Source organism: Gymnodraco acuticeps, unplaced genomic scaffold, assembly GCF_902827175.1.
Source record: "Gymnodraco acuticeps unplaced genomic scaffold, fGymAcu1.1, whole genome shotgun sequence".
Classification (NCBI taxonomy): domain Eukaryota; kingdom Metazoa; phylum Chordata; class Actinopteri; order Perciformes; family Bathydraconidae; genus Gymnodraco; species Gymnodraco acuticeps.
The window spans coordinates 1,439,391-1,461,139 of record NW_022990027.1 but is presented as its reverse complement, the minus strand read 5'-3'; the positions used below and the strand labels follow the sequence as shown (position 1 = coordinate 1,461,139).

At 42.2% G+C, this 21,749-nt stretch overlaps 1 protein-coding gene across 5 annotated transcripts in view; it reads right to left on the bottom strand.

Moving 5' to 3' along the window:
• gria1a (glutamate receptor, ionotropic, AMPA 1a) overlaps window positions 1-21,749 on the bottom strand; it is a 77,441-nt gene that overhangs the window by 33,586 nt on the left and 22,106 nt on the right. For all 5 annotated transcript variants that reach the window (XR_004568785.1, XR_004568786.1, XM_034214908.1 and 2 more), the window contains exons 3-9: window positions 16,212-16,451; window positions 11,787-11,971; window positions 7,423-7,476; window positions 4,504-4,662; window positions 3,800-3,967; window positions 2,748-2,852; window positions 1,702-1,812 (exon numbers count right to left, since the gene is read on the bottom strand). Coding sequence is in view for 3 of the 5 variants with exons in the window: in XM_034214908.1 (XP_034070799.1) it covers window positions 1,702-1,812; window positions 2,748-2,852; window positions 3,800-3,967; window positions 4,504-4,662; window positions 7,423-7,476; window positions 11,787-11,971; window positions 16,212-16,451 (1,022 nt within the window). In the remaining 2 variants the exon portion in view is untranslated. The remainder of the gene's footprint in view (window positions 1-1,701; window positions 1,813-2,747; window positions 2,853-3,799; window positions 3,968-4,503; window positions 4,663-7,422; window positions 7,477-11,786; window positions 11,972-16,211; window positions 16,452-21,749) is intronic.

The following is a 21,749-nucleotide window of genomic DNA, read 5'->3' as shown; positions in this document are numbered from 1 at the left end:
TGGAGATCAGCCGCACACACATCGCCTGCTAGACCTGGAGCCTGTTGCAGAATTCCAATTCTTTTTACATATTTCATTCATGCATTGCACATCTGCCTCAAGTCCCACAAATAACATGATCCGAAGAGATAAAAGACATTTCCACTTGAAAAAATACCGGGAGCACAAAAAAAGCGTAGCGCTGAGCTCCAGACTTCACATACAGCAATATGCTCTGAGAACATCCTGTACCTGCATACAATCTGTATTATCCCCTATTGCATACGAGGAAGGTATTGCCAGGTATGTTCCTATCTTTTGAGAAAATGTCATGTTCACCTAGCTGCTATAGGAGCTGGTCTGATTGAATCTGTGCTGCCCTATTCTCAAATCTTACCTTATTAACGGCCCCTACACACGGCAGCGTGCGTTGACGCTTGCCGGCGGGCATGTCTGAAGCTAGACCAACAACCAATCACCTGAATCTCCCGCCCCGGACACACAAGCAGCGGTTTGATTGGCTAGAGCTTGTACTGGCATATGATACGCTACGCTTTGCTCCCACAATGCAGTTTGGCGAAGCGTGACGTCACCCCATTCAAAGTGAATGGGCATAAGCGTTGAAGCATCAACGCACGCCGCCGTGTGTAGGAGCCATCACAGACCCCTGAGGCTCTATGTCTGCAATGTAGGTGAGGACAGTAAACACAACCTGCCAATGGGGAAAGCTGAGCCAAATACAATTAAAAATAACATAATAACATGGGGGGCTAAACAATGATGGGTATGTTGACACTTCATAGCCTCAGAAATAAGTGTTCCTAGTTGATAATTAGTATTGTTTAACTACTATCACAATGTTGAGTGGACACTGAACACATTTAAAGGGGGCTCTATCATGCTCATTTTCAGATGTGATAATCAGATGTTGTTCCTCTAAAAAGTGGTTTAAAGGCCAAAGATTCATGAGGGAAGTCTTAAAACAGGTTTAAATATCCTAAATCTGGGGAAATGAAAAGAAAAGTAGTTTAAAGGTCAAAGATGGGTTCGGGTAACAGTACAACAGGGGGAAATGTGTTGTCTGGGGATGCAACATGGATGAATGGAATATAGGTTAGAAAACTGTCAAAATAACTATAATTTCACAGGAGGACTAGGGGTAGAGGAATGTGAGAATTCAGTTAGGGATATTGTCAGATATCTGGAACAAACCAGAAATCATGTTTTCTTATCATTTATTTGTAATGTTTCTAGTGTGCTTTATGCTCTTAATGTCTTTCATTCTTGTTAAGCACTTTGAATTGCCTTGTGTTGAAAAGTGCTAAATAAATAAACTTGCCTTGCCTCTAAATGCACAAAAACCCAAATAAGCATGATATGGCACATTTGAACATATCTTAAATATGTACAGGCAAACACTGCAAGTCTGTAAGCCAGTGTCCTCAAGATAAGATTATTGTGTTACTTGGAAATTGATGTAATTGTGATTCTGTGCAGAAACAAGTCAGACAGAAAGAAGTTAGGAGATAATAGTTGGCAAGGGAAGGAAGGGAGGAATATACAATCAGAGATGTCAGCCCAATTCTCTCAGGGGCATGAACCTTAAGGAACTCTATCATTAAAGAAAATGAAAAATGTTACCATGCCTTTCTCCGTTTGGGACTGAGCCATTTTACCAGCCCCATCCTCCCCATAATCCCTCAAGGTCTCTATTTTGCTTACCAGGATCGTGGTGACTATGTAAGTCCTGTTCTGCAGGCCGTACGTTTCGTTGCTGCCTCTCACAAAGCTGGCGGTAGTCACATACTTCTCATCTTCATTCCAGTAGCCAACCTGAGACAAAGGATGATGTCAAAATGTCAGAAATGGACCAATAGGATAAAAATAAAAGTTATTCAATATGGCTCCTAATCAAAAACGTACGTATAAAAGCTTTTAGTATAATTTCTTAAGAGATTTGACACACTTAGAACAAACCTTCTAAGACATGAAAGTGTATCTAAATATATTTTAAGGGAAGTAGCATAAATTCATGTCTCTGTTTTCAGCTTCAAGCATAAATAGGATTAATGATATGATCATTATCACCGCCAGACTTAAGCCTAGGGGGGATCATCTGTTCTGTTATGTGTGTTATCTGTCTGTTTTTATACAGTCATTTACTGCTGACTCCTCACTGCTTTTAACCAGCCGGTACGGACTGTAAGTGTTAACCAACTGCTACAGTAGAAAAAGGCATTCACAGCAAAAAGGCTAAAAACAACCATTTGGCCTTTGTTATGTCTAAAAAACTGACAACCACAGAAAACGTTGGTCTCATTTTGAACAGAAGCATCTGCAGATCAATTCCATACCCTCTTCAATTCCATACCCTCTTCAATTCCATACCCTCTTCAATCCCATACCCTCTTCTTGAGTAACACCAATAGAATTGAACAAAATCCCTGCTTTTTGTTATCTTTGACGCCATCTTGACTGTAAAGGAGTTGTGGAGGGACAATTGAGTGTGACTGCGTGCACTTTTTTTGTACAAAAAAGGTACAATTTCACTTCAATGTGTATAGGAGTAAGTCTCCTAATAAATGCCTAAATATCTGCCACTAAAGAACGTTTTACTCATAAATTGTCTTTCAGAAAAAGGCTATTGAATACTACTGTAAGGACCTTAAATGAACCACAGACTTATTCCACTAATACACTTGCAGGTTCTAACAGAGTCCTTGAGTAGCAATAATAATGCTTAATTGACATTTTGGCTACAGACTTACCTTCTTTGGTCCAGAGGGGGCCAGTTCCATGACGCTAACAGTGTAGTTGGTTCTGCGGCCTTTCTCATTGAACTGAATGTGACCGGTCAATCCATCTATACGCACCTGCAATACAATCACACATATTGAATACGTTATACACATAGGCTTTCCCGGCAGATGGGTGAATAATGGCTGCCGTGAAGCATGATATTCGCTCACTTCATTTTCTCCTTGTCTACGCAGGCAGCAACACTTTGCACATCACGCTTACATGCGATGCATGTTAAGCATAGCTCGCCTGTGTTTGTATAGTATTCATTGTGAAAGTCTACAGCTCCCACTCCCAGGGGAATGACAGACGGTGTGCGTGTATGTTTACAGTGCAGTGTGTTTGTCTTGGCTGTGTGATGGAGTTAATTGAGCGAACACGGCTTCAATCTCCAGTCCGTCCGCAGGCAGATGGCTAGATTGACACTGAGGAGGCCACCGCGCAGCCACTGCAGACTGAGCCTCGGGCTGCACACACGCACACAGCACACTAACACATATGCCCTCACACACATGCATTTATTATACATATAAATGGTCTTCTGGAGCACGTAAACAACATACTTCATTGTGTTTTTAATTGGCAACTTCATTCCTGCATAGGCTTTTAAAAAATGCTATTTAAAATATAATAAAATAATAATGGTCCTTGTTCCTCGATATGCATGAGTGTCTCAATGAGACAACACAAAGTCTCAAGGCCAGCCCAACATTTCTATTTCCGTCGCCAAAAATTACATTTCTAAACTCAATTGCTGGTGTCATATTCCATGATGATCACGGCTGAGTGTTATTGCCTGCAGGTTTTGTTTACTAGCCATGATGTCACATTTGATACTGCAGAGCTCTGCTATGACTTAATGTGAACTTTACACGACAGAATGAGACCTCATTTGTTCAGCCAGCCCCAACTCAGGAGCCGTTAGCCAACGTGCCACTCAGGAATTTGCACAAGTGTGTGTGAGTTTATGTCTGTGCATGTGTGTGCACGCATTATTGCATTCCTATGTATGCACACAGACCTGCTGCAAGGCTCTCTGGATGTCTATGCCCTGTCCCCAGGGAGCTGGTGGGTTGGCAAGACACTCTCCAGCGTTGCCCCGGCGAGAGATGTCTATCCTCTGTCTCCGCAGGTTCTGGAAGGCCGTGGACATGACTTTCACGCCGTCATATGTTAGAGCGCCCGTGTACTGCAAAGAGAGAGCAGGCGAATGAAACGAAAGCATTTATAAAGACTCGCTGAAGAAAATTATTTCACAAATTGAGTTTCACCAAGCTATGCTTTTACACCAAAGGACTTCATTGCTATTTTTTCCTGTCTTTTTATAATTGAAAAAAAACCACACACAGGCAGTTGGATTCAATCCTCTATCTCAGCTGGTTGGACAGTTGTTATGGTTGAAAATCAATAATCACTTAGCAGCCTTACTCAGACAGGATCAAGGGTTATCTGTCCATCCAAATGTAATAGAAATGTTTTCACAGCTTTTGCAATACACTGCTGAGTGTCACAAACAAACTAACTGACAGGGGAAATAACAAGTCATTGTCCAAGGTAACCATAACTTCACTAAGAAAACTTAATCATTCAGCTCTTAATAAAAGACCATCATGATTTATTTTTCCTTCAACCTGCCATCTTGTGCTACATTACTACTTCCTATACAAAAGCTTCTGAGACAAACAAAGGTAAATAAATCAAGGACAGATAAGAGAGCAGTAGTACTTTGAGTCCACTCTTGCGCATTTTGGAGTCTTTGTTGTCAAACTCCTGCCACTGCTGGACCACACGGCTGATGGTGGGCTCGGAGTTGTTGACCAGCTGGAAGCCTGTGATATTCGCCCCGCCTTTCCTCAGGTCAGTCAGGTCGATGTCCAGGAAACCCTGGGACAGGAAGTGCACAGGATAGAAGGTCAAATATGAACAAACAGGTGGGAAAAGAGATTAAGGTATATGTTAAGAAAATTAGCTTGTTAGTCGGCAAAAACATATTTAGAGGATCTAACTAAAGCAGTGGACATTGAACGTTACCAAATATGTCACTAAGTCAGTAGTTCCAAACCTTTTTTAGACCTAAGCTGTCAATTAAGGTCTCCCTTGAAAAAGAGATCTATGACCTCAAGGGACCAATCTGGTTAAATAAAGGTTTGAAATGAAATTATTAAATGAACAGCTTCTTGCTGCCGTGTACAAATACCTCACCATTTGTGTGTCAGAAATCTGTTTGATCTTCTTCCTATGTATTCAAAGGCACATTAAGTGTACCTTAAAACCAATGTAAAGCTCAACTAGAAGTGTGTGGTGGGTCTGGATTCACTGAAACCAATACAGCCTTATTATTATGCTGTATGCAACAATTCTGGGCATCAACCTCTCTAAAAAACATATTGATCAGGTGTCACAGCGTAAACATGTTACTAAGACAAAATGGCAGCCACAGTGCTGAAGAAACGGCAAGCGGACAAAGCTTGTCCATAAAAGGAGAATGAGTCTGGGATTGAATTGAGTCGAGGAGGAGGGGCAAGGTTTGAATATTGTGTTTGCAAACCGTTACCGACATTTCCTAATGAACCAATGGAGAACGGATGGGATCTGAGGAAAAAAAACATATTTATGCTGCTTTTCTTTTGCAGACCTCACTTTGACATTTGATGTTTTTGTGAACTGTGGTTGACTTTAACTGCACAATCATTTTCAAATTGAAAGAAAATGTGCAATCCTATGGTGATGCTTCATTTTACAAGGCAGGAAGAGGTTGAGAACCAGTGGTCTAGGTGCACTGGCATAAGAGGGTAACTCTGCAGAATGCATAAACATCGTAGTTCGTGATTTTCAGTCTACCATCAATGGTTAATGGCATAATGAAAACGGCAAATTATTCTTTTCCACTTAGAGAGGTTATCCAATCGAGTATACCTCCACCCTGTCTTTCCTGAGGGGCAGGAGACAGAAAATAGAGAACCTCATTTCATGGCTGTGTTCAGTCCGGAGCTAATCTTTGAAAGACTGAGTCTTCATATGCTGCTGATGGAAATGGCACAATCAAAAAAACCTTATATGCTATGGGAACAATGTAGGGCAGTGCCGGGGCAGAGCACACAGGAGAAAGAAGCGATTTGCTGTAATGGTATCTCCTACATGTATTTCCCCCCTGACCATTATGTGGAAGAAAGCTGTTTTTCAGAGCGGGAGAAAGGCAGGATCGGTCTCTCAGCAGGCTGCCTGTCAGCGTGGGGAGAAGACGAGGCAGGCGAGAGGGAGCTGGGCGGGGTGGGAGGAGAGAACAGAGCAGCGAGGGGGAGATTTGTCGGTGATTTTACAGCAACGTTTCTGACTGATGAAAGGAGAAGGTGTCTCTTAGGTGTTACTCCTGCTCACCAGGCTTCTGTCTGACAAAAACATAACTTACCATTGTTTCTTTTTCTACTTTGTTCTCATTTTTCATGTCACTTAAAGCTTCGCCTCTCTCTTGGCCATATTTCTCTCTCAAACTCTAGCTTGTTTACTTTCTCTGACCTTCACATCCACACAAACACACCAAGTCTAAGAGAAGTGGTCGACTGAAGCATAAAGATCATTTTGTTTCATGCCCTTTTGGTTTTGGACATGGTCTCAGGCTACAGGAGACAAACGCAAGCAATGACGATGTCCCCCCCCCCCCCATCTACTCACCAACGCTAATCTCCCTGTGTGTTGCCATACGTCGATATGTTCTCAGCTGAGCAGACAGACTAGTGTCTTTTGTCTGCTCCATGTATGAGCTAATGCAGTGTAGCGAGCTGAAGAGGTTACTATAGAAACTAGCTTTTGCCAACACTGGATATTGCGTAGGGGTATTTCTGACAAATATTTTATCAGCATTTTCCTTTCTGTATTTCTCTATCATTCTTTGCTTTTCAGAGAAACGCAGCTGCAGACACAAGGAAGTATATTAGGAAGAATTCCCGAAAAAGCGTAAGGACAAACATTTGAATGGGCCCATTAGAAAAGACTGTGGCCACTTTGCGTATCAGCTGTTATCACCGTCAGAGCCTTATCGCTCAAAATTAAATCTGGCAAACTGGCCAGACAAGAGAGATTGAGCCAATCTAAAATTCCAGCAGTGAGAAATTGTTCAAGACAGCAGCTGCATATTAATGCTGATCATTCTACAGCTCCGGGTGATGTCAATTTTCGCTTCATTTGGTTGCATTTAGTGAGCCTGAGCAGTGCTGACTGGGTCTACGCACCATTTGCCCTGAGAAAATGGCAGCAGACAAAAAGAGCTAATGGATATAAGCTTGCATACATTCACTGCCTGACCTTTGTCTGTCAGTGTGAGGAAGACGCATAGATTCCTGACTGTCACACCGTTGTGCTTTACGCTAGTCTTCTACTCTGCTGCAGTTATGTCTGCAAGGATTGACGGCCCAATGAAAAGAATATATGAAATAGCTGAAGAGGAAAATGGGATAAGAAAAACGACATAAAACCACATTGTTTTAGGCTAAATTATTGGGCACATCCAAGTATATTAAAGCGGTGATAAAGAACTTTTAAAGGCCACATTTAATAGCAAGGCAAGTTTATTCATTGAGGCATGAAAGAAGGTAGAACATTTTCAAACATTTAAAAAAGAAATGCGATATAATGATGATTTCTTACCAGGTTAGCCAGGATGTAGTGGTAGCTCTTTGCATTCTTGCCTTGTTCGACGATCTGAAAGGCAAGGTCAGAGGAGATCCAGAGAATGAAATGCCTGTCACACACACAACAAAAACACTGTTGGTACAGTATGTGTGTATAACTGAGAGAGAGGGGCTTTGACAGTGTCTCAAAAGAATTCCTGTTTGAGTGCAGTTTTTAACTTTGTCAAGGATGGACAGAAAGTATGAGTGCACAATACATCATGGAAAATACACTAAAACGCTTCACCTCGGATAGAATAAAAGGTGAGCAATTTATTAAAGATCAGCTTCAATCTATGAGATAAAAGGTTCACACAACATACTCCATATAATACAAGTGATAGAGGTAGATTAAGGGTTCTGAAGTTTGTTATATAAAACAACAATGAAACAAAAGTAACGCCCTTTCCTCTCCTCCTTCCTTTCAACTCTTCTCTTAATTCTTTCATTCCTCTTTTCCTCTCCCCTCATTTCCTTTCTCTCCCCCCATTCCCTTCTCTTTTATGGTCCCTTGTTTCCTCCTCTCTGCTCTTAATTCCCCCCTCGTTCCTCTCTTCAGTAACTATACAAATGAAGGTAATGAAATAATAACACTGAGGCTTTGTAGTTTGATCCATAAGGACAAACTCTTTATTGCTCCCACTATAGCAGCGCACTAGACTCCTTCTGTTCGTATCTTTCACAATAAAAGCCCCAGACATACACTCCATCATTTCTTAGTAAAAAGCATTCAGCTAAGAGGCTACTCGACAAATAGCTTACTGTAGAAACCCCCAGGTAGCAGAACAACTTGAGAAATGTTCACTGTGGAAACATTACCGGGCAATAGAGCAAATGGGAGGCAAAGAAGAGGAAGCCATTTAAAATATTACAGCACATTACATTCACTTGTTAGACGCTTTTATCCAAAGCGACTTACATACATTCAGTACTGTGGACAATCCCCACAGGAGCACTTTGGGGTGAAGTGTCTCAGGGACACAATGACATGCTGACTGCAGTGGGACTCGAACTTGCTATCCCCTGATTCCAAGTCCAGCACACTATCCCCTGAGCCACAGCCTCCCATATGTAACATGTGTGATCACAAATAAAGGCGATTTGCACAGCAAAACAAAACTGCGCTGACAACTTGAAAAGCAAGAAAATACAGTTCAAATGACTTTAAAAAAGGAGTTTAAAGCAATGAATAAATGCATGAATATTCAACTCTTTAATGAACGTAAAGTGCACATTACACTTCACATCCTCTAGGCTATACGTAACATAAAACAGTCATTCATTTGAAGTATAATGCTCTATTATGTACCATATTAGCTTCCCTCCTCCTCCTCCATCTGTTTTGAATATTTTCCACCATACAATAATATCTATAAATGTTTAAGTCTGTCATTGCTGAACTGTGCCTACATCTCTCCTCTGCCCATGCTGCTGTCATTCTCTGACCTCAGGCGTCTCAGGTCAGCTCTGGAGGTCAGGGCACTTTGAAGATCACAGTGATAGGTGTGTACTTTAGTGCCAGAAGGGGTTTATAGTACACAAAATGGGTACAAACATGTGGCGTGAGATTAGAAAAAAAGAAATCTGCTGGTGCAACTGTGTAGCTGGCCTGTGCCTAAATAAAGAGCTGGCTGTACTGTGAGACACATGCCGGTGTGTGTTTATGTGTAATCACAGCATACAGGGCAGCCACGGAAAACGAGGCAGAGTGAGCAGCACTTATTCAAAGCCACGCACCATCCAACTAACAGCCTTGGGACAGTGGATAAGGAGCTCATTCCACCGTCTCTGTTCAGGCATCATGCTTGACCTCACACATTTTTCACTCCTCTCCTTCTCTGTGAGCATTTTCCCTCGCCTATACTTGGGGGAAGTGTACTCATTTGTTTGTGTGTTATGTGTGTGTCTAATGATGCTGTAGGTCACGACAGAAGGTGGCATTTGTTATTAATGGTGACCCCAGCACAAGATGGGCCCTGCGGCCGAGCCCCGGGCAAGGAAAGAAAACTGAAAGGAAGGGGAAGAGACACACACCCGCGGTGACACCAATACACTCGACACCGGGGGAAAACACACATTACTGCCACAGTGGACCGTCACACAGAAATGTTTTGGAAGGAAGGAGCTTTTTAATTATACATGCAGATTTGAAGAGTCATTCAAAGTTCAGCCCCAAGAGAATGGGTCCATTTTTTTTGTCTCCGTGTTGGAAAACACACTAAACGTTTTCGAGGTAGCTCTTCTGTCACGATGAATGTTCTCTAAGGAGGCTACATCAACATTCCGTTTATGTGAGGAGCCACCCTGAGGAAACTGTCAGTGACATTATCGTAGGAGAATCTGTGTACTGTATGAGATGAATGAGATGAACACAGATGGGAGTATAAAGGGCAGGATAAGAGGCAGACGTGCTGTGTGTGTGTGTGTTCCTCAATAGAAGGAGTGTGGAGGCAGAGAGCAGATTTGGGTGATTGATGGTGGACGTCTGAATGGAGAGCTTCTCAGGCTCAGCACCTGTAAACTGGTGAGAACTGATGCAATAACCTTAACTGTAGACACCGGGCCATCAATAACATTCACACACAGCCTACACACACAGATGGGGACTGTGTGTGTGCTTGTGTGTGTGCTATGAGCATCATTAAAGAGTATGTGTTTGTGTTTCTTTACTTGTGAAAAACAATGTAGTGAAACGGAAGAAAAATCTCAGTGATCAGTCGTATATTATACGAGTGACACCAACCAGCAAAACAATGCAAATATGACAAATGTGAAGATATTTCTGGGGATACAATTGCCTGTTTGCACACAGCAGCAGACATGTTGAACCTGTGAAAGCAGGAGAAGCACACTGTTTCTTGATAGTTGATTGTCCCAGTTAGCAAAGGCAGTGAGCCAACATGCATAAGAGGCCTGAAACAAGCACCAAAATGTATGCTTTATTAATTACAGCTGTGCGTTTCCAGCCATAGCATGCCAGGAAAAGATCTATAATCCCAATAGAACATTTACGCCGAATATTCCTGAAACAACTGGTTTCAGATAGAAGGAGGATAAATACAGGCTTCCCATACAGCTGGAAAGTCAAGTGTCCCCAGCAGTTTATATTTTTTGAGCTAGCTAGCTTATTAAGGTGTAAGGTTGACTTGTAATACTTCAGCTGACTCGTTCCAACAACTGAACCTAAGAGAGGTTTGTTAGCTGGTTGACTGCATGCAAGATATTGTGTATAAAGACTAAGGCTAAAGCTACGTAGCCTATCTCTGGAGAAAAAAAAGTCAGCCTCGCCATACAGTATGAAAGCTGTTATTTTGTTGTGCCCCATTTGGCTTTGTAGCTATATGTGTTGTATTTTCAAACAACAGGTTCTAATTTCACATGAACAATATTATTTTTTTATACTATATATATGTATATGTAAGTCTGGGTGGGATTGCTAACTTTGCTCTTAACTTTAATAGTTTCCAGGCCCGCTTCCACACATTGTGGATTTGTATAGACTATTAGACTATGGAGTTATGGATTTGCCGTCAAAGAAAACATGATTACGAAGGTAGTTTCGTGGGAACTAAGCTGGTTGCCAGACATGCTAACGATTTCAGCACACATCAGAGCAGACAGACATTGTTTAATCAATTCATAAATGATAACTTTTGGTTTTGGAAAGGCTGCAAAAATACAATGTCCTCCCAAATATGTACATGCTGATTATTATTGTTATGAGAGCCACATTGCTTCAATGTGTAGGATCCTCTAAAGCCTGACACACCTGCTATGCACAGTTACGGTTGCTAAACTGTGATTGGGTAATCTCTGATTGAGGGCGAGGTTTAGCGGATAGTCAGTTGTGATGCCAAGATCCATTTCCTTTCAACCACGCTGAGTTGAGTAAGTGATGATCCTATCACAGAGGAACTGCCGACTCTAAATGCCAAAGCTATGTTATTTATTTATCCTGTCCTTGAAGCTCCAGGAGACTAAAGACCACGGCAGACCACCAACCTAACCCCACTTTCCATTTATATACCCTTCTTTCCCCTTCTGCCTCCCTCCTTTGTTCATCTGATTGAAACATGCAACCCTCTGAAGTGTATATTTTAAATGTGCATAACATGTTGTTGCCATTCAACATTGAAGGTCATTACACAGTTTATAAGAGGCTTGATATGTGTGCAAAAAGACAATTCACTGACGGTTTAAAATGTCTATTTGTGTCTAATGCTTGCATGCAGTATGATTTTATTATTTTATGAGGTTGCAGCATTTCAACTAGAATTGCGTTACGCATTGCATACAATTACATAATCCACTCTGATGGCAAAACAGAAACAAGCTTTTTACCTCTTTGAGGATGCCAGTGAGCCTCTCGGTTTCACAATCGATGATAATCTGGCCCTCCTTCCTCTTGTCCAAATCCTGGAAAACTTTCAAAAAGGAGGCCTCTGTCATGGTCTCCACATTGACCGAGGTCACAAGCCAGTTCCTCTCCGCTGCTGTGTCCAGAACCTTCTGCAGCACAGACAGTCCTATAAGAAGAGGAGAGAACGCTGAATCGTGAGTGCTTTATTAGCAAAGGTTCTGCAAATAACGGCCAAGATGAATAAAGTGATGAATGACTAGTTTGTATTCCACCGAGAGGGATCCATAAGTATCAATTATGTGCAGGTTAATCTCATACAGTGTGCAGATTGTATTATGAGTTGAATGATGAATTAAAAAAATGTTGGAGTAAAACAGAAGTTGTGAAGAACTGCTTAATAAGCGTATCCATCAGAACCTCCCCTGTAGCCTCGGTGATAAAGTATAACGAGCGGGACAGTCCATTAAGCACGCTGACACGTACAGGTGGGATTTTCCAGTTCTTACAATTAATAATCACCTTTTTCACACTAACCAATAATCAGCCCGTGCATCATTGCAGAAAACACACTCACAGCCATCTTCACATCCTTCAAGCACCAATTACAGGTGGTGTTACTCAGTAATGTCATTGCGGAGACACTCTAGCATCATAGAGGCTGGTGTAGAGCAGCCAATGAGCTATAGGCTTATGTTAAGACAGCAAATAAAAGGCGATTAGGGAACACATTGATCTTGAGCTCTGATTTACAATCTGAGTCAGTGTTGTACTCCTTTGCTGCTGGCGGTGGACCAATCAGATTCCTCTCAAGCTGGCAGCTAAGTGTTTCCACAGAGTAAATAAAGTAATGCCACCCGCAGCAGACTGGCACACGTTACCCAAATGAATTGCAGCAATTACAAAAACTAACACATGATGTAGCTGTATTTGTTTTTCCACCACTAATCTGGCAAATGCTGTAAAAGCCATCGTGGGCCTACACAAAATGTGTTTTGTGCATCCTCCATGTTTGTTTGTTCATGTTCATACAGGCGTTTTATGCACATTGAGTAAATGTAAATATGGCTTATCCACAGTGACACAGAGCCTGTCAAAAGAAGAATGAGACAGGCAGTCAGCCCCTGAAAGATGATTGCCTGGCCTTATTACTGTAAAATGCACACCAGCTGCTCTCCAGGCAATTTGCGCTGCCTATTTGACACCAGGTCATTAAGAGATATAAAAAATGGGAGTTGTTTCACCTCCACATATGACAGCTATACGGTACATGTACATACATTAGACAACCATAACGAATGATGTATACAAATGGGAATTGAGACGAATAGCCCCTTTCATGGTGTCTCTATCCAATCACTGTTGCATGGGGCGGTGGTGGCGAAGTCGATAGGGACTTAGCTTGGCAACTGGAAGGTCACCAGTTCAAGTCCCGGCAAGACCAAGTGCTACCGAGGTGTCCCTGAGCAAGACACCGTTCCCTACACCGTTCAAAATGGCTGCACACTGCTCCTAACACAGGATGGGTCAAATGCAGAGAAACAATTTCCCCACAGGGATTAATAAAGTATATCAAAAAAAAAAAATCATACGAGAGAATAAGTGTAGACCTTGGAGCTGATTGTGTCCTGAGGAGAATAGACAACTGTCTTCAAATGGAGCGTGAGTATAGGCTTCAGGACCATGGACAGCACCTTGCTCTAAAATCTGAGCCAACAGTTTGGAAAGAAAACTATTTGCCACTGAAGCAATTCACTTCCTTATCTCTTCTCACTTTTGTAATTATCTTGCGTCTCCTGAAGTCTTTGTGTGGGTATTTATTTGTTAATCTGCATTATGTACATAATGTTCCGGCCTGTGAGCAAGACAATCTAAAATTAATTCTTGAATCTCATTAATGCTTCCAGCTAAAAATGTTCAGCACAATGTTATCAGTGTGGCTGGACTATTACATTTCTTATCTTTGCTTATCTTGCATCTATTCTCCATGCCTTGCTTGCATTCTTCACAGTTTCATTCTCACTGTGTTTGCATTGAATATCCTCTTTTCCAATGTACCTATCTGCAGATGCCCTCCTATAAATCAGAGCCAACCTGACAGTGTGGCTCGTGAGACTGACCCGGGTAAAAATGGTCCTCTGAAGGAATCCTGGAAGGAAATGATATAATGGAATCTGCCTGTCATAAGCACCCTTTCTGGCCGGAGGCAATACACAGAGACCTGGGCACGAGGCAAATGAAAGTAGATAACATAACACTTTCAGGAAAACATTTCCTGAATATTGTTTATGGTATGTTTAATGGGCTATCAAATTTGTTTTCCTGTCCTTGGCTTTTGAAAATAAAAACGAGGAGAACTTTTATTAGCGGATGCTGAGCGGTAAGATAGCAGGACAGATGTTAAAAGATAAGAAGTGGGGAAATATGAAACATTATCAAGTATTAGGAAAGTGACCCTGCATATGGCATATTTATAAAACATATCTAATAAAACTGTATTAGACCAGATACTAGAAAGGGCTGGACATTTGATACTAAAATAGTTAGAAAATATTTGGAAGAAGCAGAAACAAACATACTGTATACAACAGACAAACATGATTTTTCTTAACGGCTTAAAATAACCCGACTGACTGGTGACTACATCGTAGTATCCAGGCAACAGAAGACTACTGATAAGGATTCCACTGGCTCCATCCCACCACTCAATCACACAGGGGTGACCCTACACACACACACACACACACACACACACACACACACACACACACACACACACACACACACACACACACACACACACACACACACACACACACACACACACACACACACACACACACACACACACACACACACACACACACACACACACACACACACACACACACAGTAAGTGAGTGGGTAATGAAGGGATCACAGAAGAGAAAATAAATCGGCGGGACATGTGTTACGCTCCGGCCGTCATGAATCAATAGGACGAGACCGCTGTGAAATCTCCCCTGTCACTGCTTGATCTCTGCAGAGTGACATGGTGGATTCTGTCTTTTAAAGCTGACTTAAGCCTGCTTATGTCTCCCAAGTCAAAATCGTGGGAGTGGATCAAAGTTGTGCAAAGTGTTCAGACAGCAGAATGCTTTAGGGTGCACAAAACACCTTCCACAGTCATGCTCTGAAACCCACAACACCTGGGACAGATGGCAAGGCATTATGGGAAGGGTATGGCTGATTGGCTCGAGAGGGGAAGGCGAGGACGAGGCTGACATGTGTGCTGGTTTATTTCTGCGAAAGATTGTACGCTACAGCACTTTTTTTTGTGACCGTAGCAACAGAGCCGAGGACTTGTCGACGAGGAGCTCAGTCTTTTGTTCCATTGTGTGATTGATCTGCCAGTCAGTGCGGGTCAATGTTTCTTTTCTGTGTTCTCCGCCTGCACAGAGATGGTGGTCTGAATTACATGTTCTGATGGTGGCGGCTCATTGCTGCACAATGGCTACGATTGACCCCATTGCTGTCGCCATGGCAATATGAAGACGGCTAATGGTGGATGGTATAATGACCGGTTTCGCCTGTGACCGTGTTCTTGTGCGTGTGCTTGGAATTACTTTCAAAGAACGAAATGCCGGAAGGAAAACTGTCGATATTCAGACATGATTGAAGATCATCATACAATTGAAAACCTTCATATGAAATATTTGACGGTACAAGTTGCCCACATCAGGGTCATTTCCTTTTCATATTGTTAGGAGAAGCTTAAAGGATATTTTAATCAAACATAAAGGATTAAAGTCATCTCATGTGGTCGTGCCCTAAAATTGTATATTTCTGGGAGTCAGTACAAACTAAGATCAGAAAAGTGGCATAGATATACCTTTTAACTTATATAAATGTGTCCTCGGATCAGATTTCAATTACGAACGTAGACATAGGCATATTATTGGTATTGCTCTGTATGCAGCACGACTCACAATCCTCCAGAAATGGTTGGATGAAGATCCGCCTAATCTTTTGTTATGGTTTCAAAAACTGATGTCAATCTTGCCATTGGAGCGGCTGTCACACATGCTGCGAGGAACTCTGGATGAGTTTGTTAGAAACTGGTCCCCAATTGCACCGTACATGAAGGAAGAATGGTCAAGTGTTATAATTGTGGGAGTAAATATAACATGATAAGTGCTCACACATGAGTACTAGGTTGCTACTGTTGCTGTTTGCCTGTTTTTGTCATTGATGGTCGTTATTGTTTTGTGGGTTTTATTATGTGTTGTCCCTAATGTTTTTTGTATTGTCTCACCTGAAAATCCCAAAAATATATATTGAAAAAAACCAACAACAACATAAAGGTTTCCATTCAAATGTCTCGTTTAAAATTACAGTATGATGTGATGTGAAATAAAATGATTTCCTACCTGAGTCTGAACTGTACATGTAGACAAACTTGTTCCACCCGTAGTGGTCGATCACTCCCACCAGAGCGTCCTGGAGCTCGGGCCTCAGCTGGATGACAAACTGGTTGGCCGTCTCGATGGGGAACGACGGCGTGACGAAGCAGACGTGCAGTGCTCCGCAGAAGGACATGAGCATGTTGACCGTCTTCCTGTCATACAGGCCGATGATGGCGTACACACCTTTGGAGAACTGGGAGCAAACTGCCGGAGAAAAGAAAATACAGGGGGAAGTTAGTCTCTGGAGAGGACTATGAAATATAAGTATCAACTCCTGTTCAACACAATTGAATGAATACCACCTTATCAACAATTGCTACTGTACTTTAGTACAACACAAATGTTATAAGAATCTAAGTGTTCATACAGAGCTTCATACAGCTGATTTAAATAATATATATTCTATGTTGGCTTTTAATGATTATACTTATAACTAAAAGGGGACTTTCAGGGTGCTAACCTCTGCCAAGTCAATGCTCTATTGTTGAAAGTGAAGAATAATCAGTGCAGTTGACCCATGTTTTGGATCCGCTCCAAAATGTAAGAGGTGGTGCTTCATGAAGCCAAGTTTCATGAAATTCAGGCCATTCTTTTTTTATTTTTCAGAAAGCTGCTGACAAACAGACAGACACATAAACCAATCTGAAATGATTGCCTCTTGTGGGAGAGACAAAAGCACATTGGATTAAAGGTAGGGTAGGTAAGAATGGAGAAACCAGCTCAAGTCAACTAGAATTTGAAAGTACACAGCCGAAAATAATCTGCCCCTTCCTTCAGACTTCCTTACAGAGCCCCTCCTCCAACACACACGAACGCGGCAGATAATTGGACTTTCTTTTTACAGCACCACGGCTTCCACAGATGAAATGTTTGTATATATTTATTGTCAAAGCATTTAATGTATTCATTGCTATCGGGATGTTAAGAGCATTCCATGGAATATAACAAAAAGTGTTTCTGAAGCGAATTCCCTACCCTACCTTTAAGGCTGTATTGATTCGTCTAATAATCTGTAAAATGGTCGATTCCGGCGTTTTCCGAGTTGAAGATGTTCTGCTTTTTATGGTATTGAATTACAATCAGTGCAAACATTTTTAAGTTTGAGACTTTTGATCAAACATGAAAGTCATCCCCTTCGCCTCTTGTAAATATGTTTTTACTTTTTTTAATCGTTTTCAGACCAAACGACTCTTCAATCGTTTTCATCGTGCTTTTGTTTCATTGTCTTCTATCCTAAATCTAAGAGAATAAGCTGTCTCTGATGTTAAAAGGAAAAATACATCTAACAAAGGGAGACTAAAATGAGGAACTGTCATTGGTCAGACTTTGTTAACTCTTTCAATTAAAACATGAGTCATCCCAAAGTGCTTTTGAATTTTCAGTTCAAAAATAGCTTTGGCAGCCTTGCCTCTTTTAAACCAGTCCTTGGCCTGTTTATGCCGATCTGGCCCTATTGTCCATCTGTAGAGCACCAGTCTGTGTGTTTGCCTTCAGTGATTGGAGCAGAGGCTGCAGGCAGATTAGGAGTAGAGAGGTTAATCAATGCATCCCCAGGGTTCCATTGACATTCCACTGGCAGCAGGAGGAGGTTTGCATCTCTCATTTGCTTTTCTTCCCATTTCCCTTTGTCTCATTGTCTGTTTGTCACTCTGCCTTCCTTCCCACCCCCAAATATCTTAAAATAGCTAATTTATGTACACAGTTTTCTCTTCAGAAGGTATGCCCTCTCCACACTTTCTAAAGCGCAGGCTATCTTTGCCCTTGCAGGTCTGGCGTGAGTTATTTTCTGCCACGGCAATGGGTGGGCCTTACTTATCTCAGTATTTACCGAACAGATTGAAGCTGCTGCCTGTCCCTGCGCGAGGGCCAGCTCACTGCTAAGAGCCGAGGGGAAGACAGAGAGAAGGATGGCCCTCACCCAAAACGCCTAACCCGTCACAGACCTGCACCCGGCGGGCAGGCACATGTGTGTGTCTGTTTGCGTGTGTGTGACGGAGATAGAGGGGGAGCGGTATCACATACATGTGCATACAAATACACACACACACACACACACACACACACACACACACACACACACCACACACACACACACACACACACACACACGCACACACGCACACACGCAGTCTCTCGTGCTCCAAAAGCCTGGTGACTCACCCTACTTAAAGCAAGCCCTGAAAATAGACATTTTCGAGCCTTGCCACACTGACTCAGTAACAGAACTATCTTTCCTTCATGGTCTGCACACGCTGTTGCTATTAAATCGACACTCTCAGCTATTGCTTTCCACTAGCACACGGTTTTTTTTTTCTGGGCGCTGGCCTCCATGTTCTGCCTGGATGAAAGGTAATGAGAGCTTGTTTGACTTTTTGTGCAGTGTCCCATTACTCTGCCTTGCAGCAGGTTACCATGTCTCACTGAACCTGAGTCATTTCTCATACCTACAGTATGTGTATCCGACGAAAAAAGCAAAAAAAGAAACATGCAGCCATGTGGCACGGACCTCCTGCTCCGAGCTGGCAAGAGAACCATGTGCACGTCTAATTCGACAAGAGCATGACACAGAATATTAGTGTAACTCAGTGGTCTCAGGTCTAGTTCTGATGGCAGTGCAGAGGAGGAGTGTGTTGGTGTGCGAGGGGCTTGTTAGCGCTGCTCCACATGTGTAACGACGTAGGAGGATGGCCTAGGAGACCCTTGGTGATCCCGAAGACCCCGGTAACACCTGTCCACCCTGGCACTCCGCGTCCCCTTTGCCACAGTTACTGCTGCCATGGCGGCAGAACTGAGGTTGCCTGGGCAACGGTCTGTTTCCCTGGCAGGGATAACAGTAGCTCAGAGCTGCTAAAGGACTTTTGGAAGATGAAGTGGGAAATGTGAGTGTTTGGACATTTTGTCATAATTAGGTTGCCCCTCGAGGATTTAGCAAATTTGAAAATTGACATTGCTTTGCAAAATCCTCAGATAACTTCTTAAATAATGGGAGATTTGGGGCACAGTTCCACGCCGTGGACATTTGAATTTGAACTCAAAACAAACATCATTATTTCCAACAGTCAACAAAACTCTTTAGCATACAGATGATGAAAGAAGTGTCTTTTAAACTTCACCTATTGTGCAAAATCCACTTTTTCATGTATTGTATACATAAACATGTGTCCCGTCTGTGTAAAGAGATTCTGAAAGTTTCAGGCAAAAATATTCACTTTTTTGTCCTGATCCATTTAAATAAAAACGATGAGTTGATCAGATTTTGGCCACTTTATGATGTCATAACGATTTATTTGGCTAGTGTAACCATTAGCCAATCACCAACCAAGGTAACCCCCCCCCCCCCCCCCGCACCTTATCACCAGAATCTCCTCCTAGAGCACCATTGTATTCTTTTTAACCAAATATCTCTCAGAGGGGCGTGGGGAGTGGCTCCGTATTTTCATCTAAAGTAACAGACAGAGAATCAGCACTTTTGTATAATAGGGGACCTTTAAACATTACATTTTCACCCTGTTTAAACTTCTCCTATGAGTTGATTTGAGCATTTTAACTGGTCAAATAGTTTTGGACCACAGAGAAAAAGCCCAAATCCTAAAGGGACACTTACTCGCACAACAGGAGGAGCTGTCAGAAACAACTCACGCGGCTACTGTTTTCCCTGTTCGCTGTTTCCTGCGCCCCGCAGCTGTTCCTCTGCTTAGCATGAGCCAAATATCGAATGACAGACGTGTCTGTGCCGGCTGCACAAAGAGGGCGTGTTAGTGACAGTTGTTCCTGCATCTGAAGTTGTGGATGGAGGGAAGGGGGGATGCCAAAGGGAGGGCGGGGGGAGGGGGGGCAAAGCTAATGCTGCATCCTTCATTCTCTATCTAGGCAAAACCTCACATGATACCACTGAACCATTACTGGCTCACTCTTTAAGGGACTTTGATTTTATGACAGCATTCATAATGAATCTGTAAAAAATATATTTGTTGTTTTTAACAATGATGGAATCTAAAAACGTTTAAACAAGCACAAACAGATGTCTTGAGTTGTTGACAGTGCAATTATCCTGATTTAAAATTGGAATGGGCACCTTAACTATGTAAAACCAGGTTTAATTTTGAATGGAAAAATGATCAGTAAAATGTTTCAAGGTGCCCTTGTGTGCATGGTACTGTACCTGCCTCCCAGCTGCTCCACCAGAGCTACACACACTAACCTGTGTCTGTGGTATTAGAGCAGCTCCTTTGGGTGGGTGTGTGTGATTATTTTTAAATAGCTCTGCATTGCTTTCTATGTCAAAAAAAAAATCAATACTGTCGAATTAAAATGTACCGGGTGGACGCAAAACAATTTCTCAAATGTATTTTTGGGGGAAGCAACAACCAGTTCTGTGAGAATCAATATGAGGAAAGCATGTTGGCTCAGTAAGCACATGTGACCCGGACTCATGGGTTTACTGTGACCGCATGAAAACCACCAATTCCAATAAGGATGTGATATACATCATACGCCTCCACAAACACACACAGAAGCAACACAAGGCTTCTACTATGTTCTTCCCATAGGAATTGCATGCTATTATCCTGTGCAACATTAAGGTCAGTGGTACAGAAGGAATTTCACAGCAGCAGGAAGATGGGTTCAGCTGGAGAGAATGCACTGATTGGAGGGCTCATGTTCAACCATGTAGGCAAGGCAATTTATTTGTATAGCACAATTCATACAGTGATGCAATTCAAAGTGCTTTACAGCAGCGGTTCTCAAACTGTGGTCCGCGCAGGTGGTCCGTGGAAAAAAGGATTTTCGGGGACCACCTCATATGTGACTTGCTCTATCGAAATCAGTCGCATTGACCCGAAGATAGATTTTGAGTTGTATACACTGTTGGAAAGAGGATATTCCTAGCTTTCTAATGATATCAACATTGTTTTTGTACTCCAAATATTAAGCAAAAAATGCAGACTATTTTAGAACATTAAGAAAAAAATGTTTAAGTAACCTTTCATCATTCATCAATAATTAACATTAATAGAATGTTATATTGATAATGTACACTAAACGTATGATTTATTTAACTTATTTTCTTCCAAAAGTTAATTATCCAAAGCCTCTGTACACCCTTCTATTTACATGTAATGGTTTGGTCCCGCCTCTGCCTCCAAACGGCACTTTCTAGCAGAGAGTGAGAGCATGTGAGGAGGGATACTATTACTTACGTGTGTACGATTTCTCAAAGACTAACAATGTCAGGCTTTCAAAAAGAAAAGAAAGGAGAGAAAGAAAACAGAGAGGGACTAAAGGGTGACAGTATGTGACCTAGTTTTTCAAGAGAAAAGGTGGGTATGGTCGATGAGCATATTGCCAACCTTGAGACCTCAGAAATCGGGAGCATTTCAAAACCACCGCGTGGTCTTTTCATGGGGCCCAAAATCCCTGGCAGCGCCCCTGCCTATGATTACTATATGGCATGCCTTACATTCATAATATCAGCGGGAGGGAGGGGGAGTGGCGCTGCGG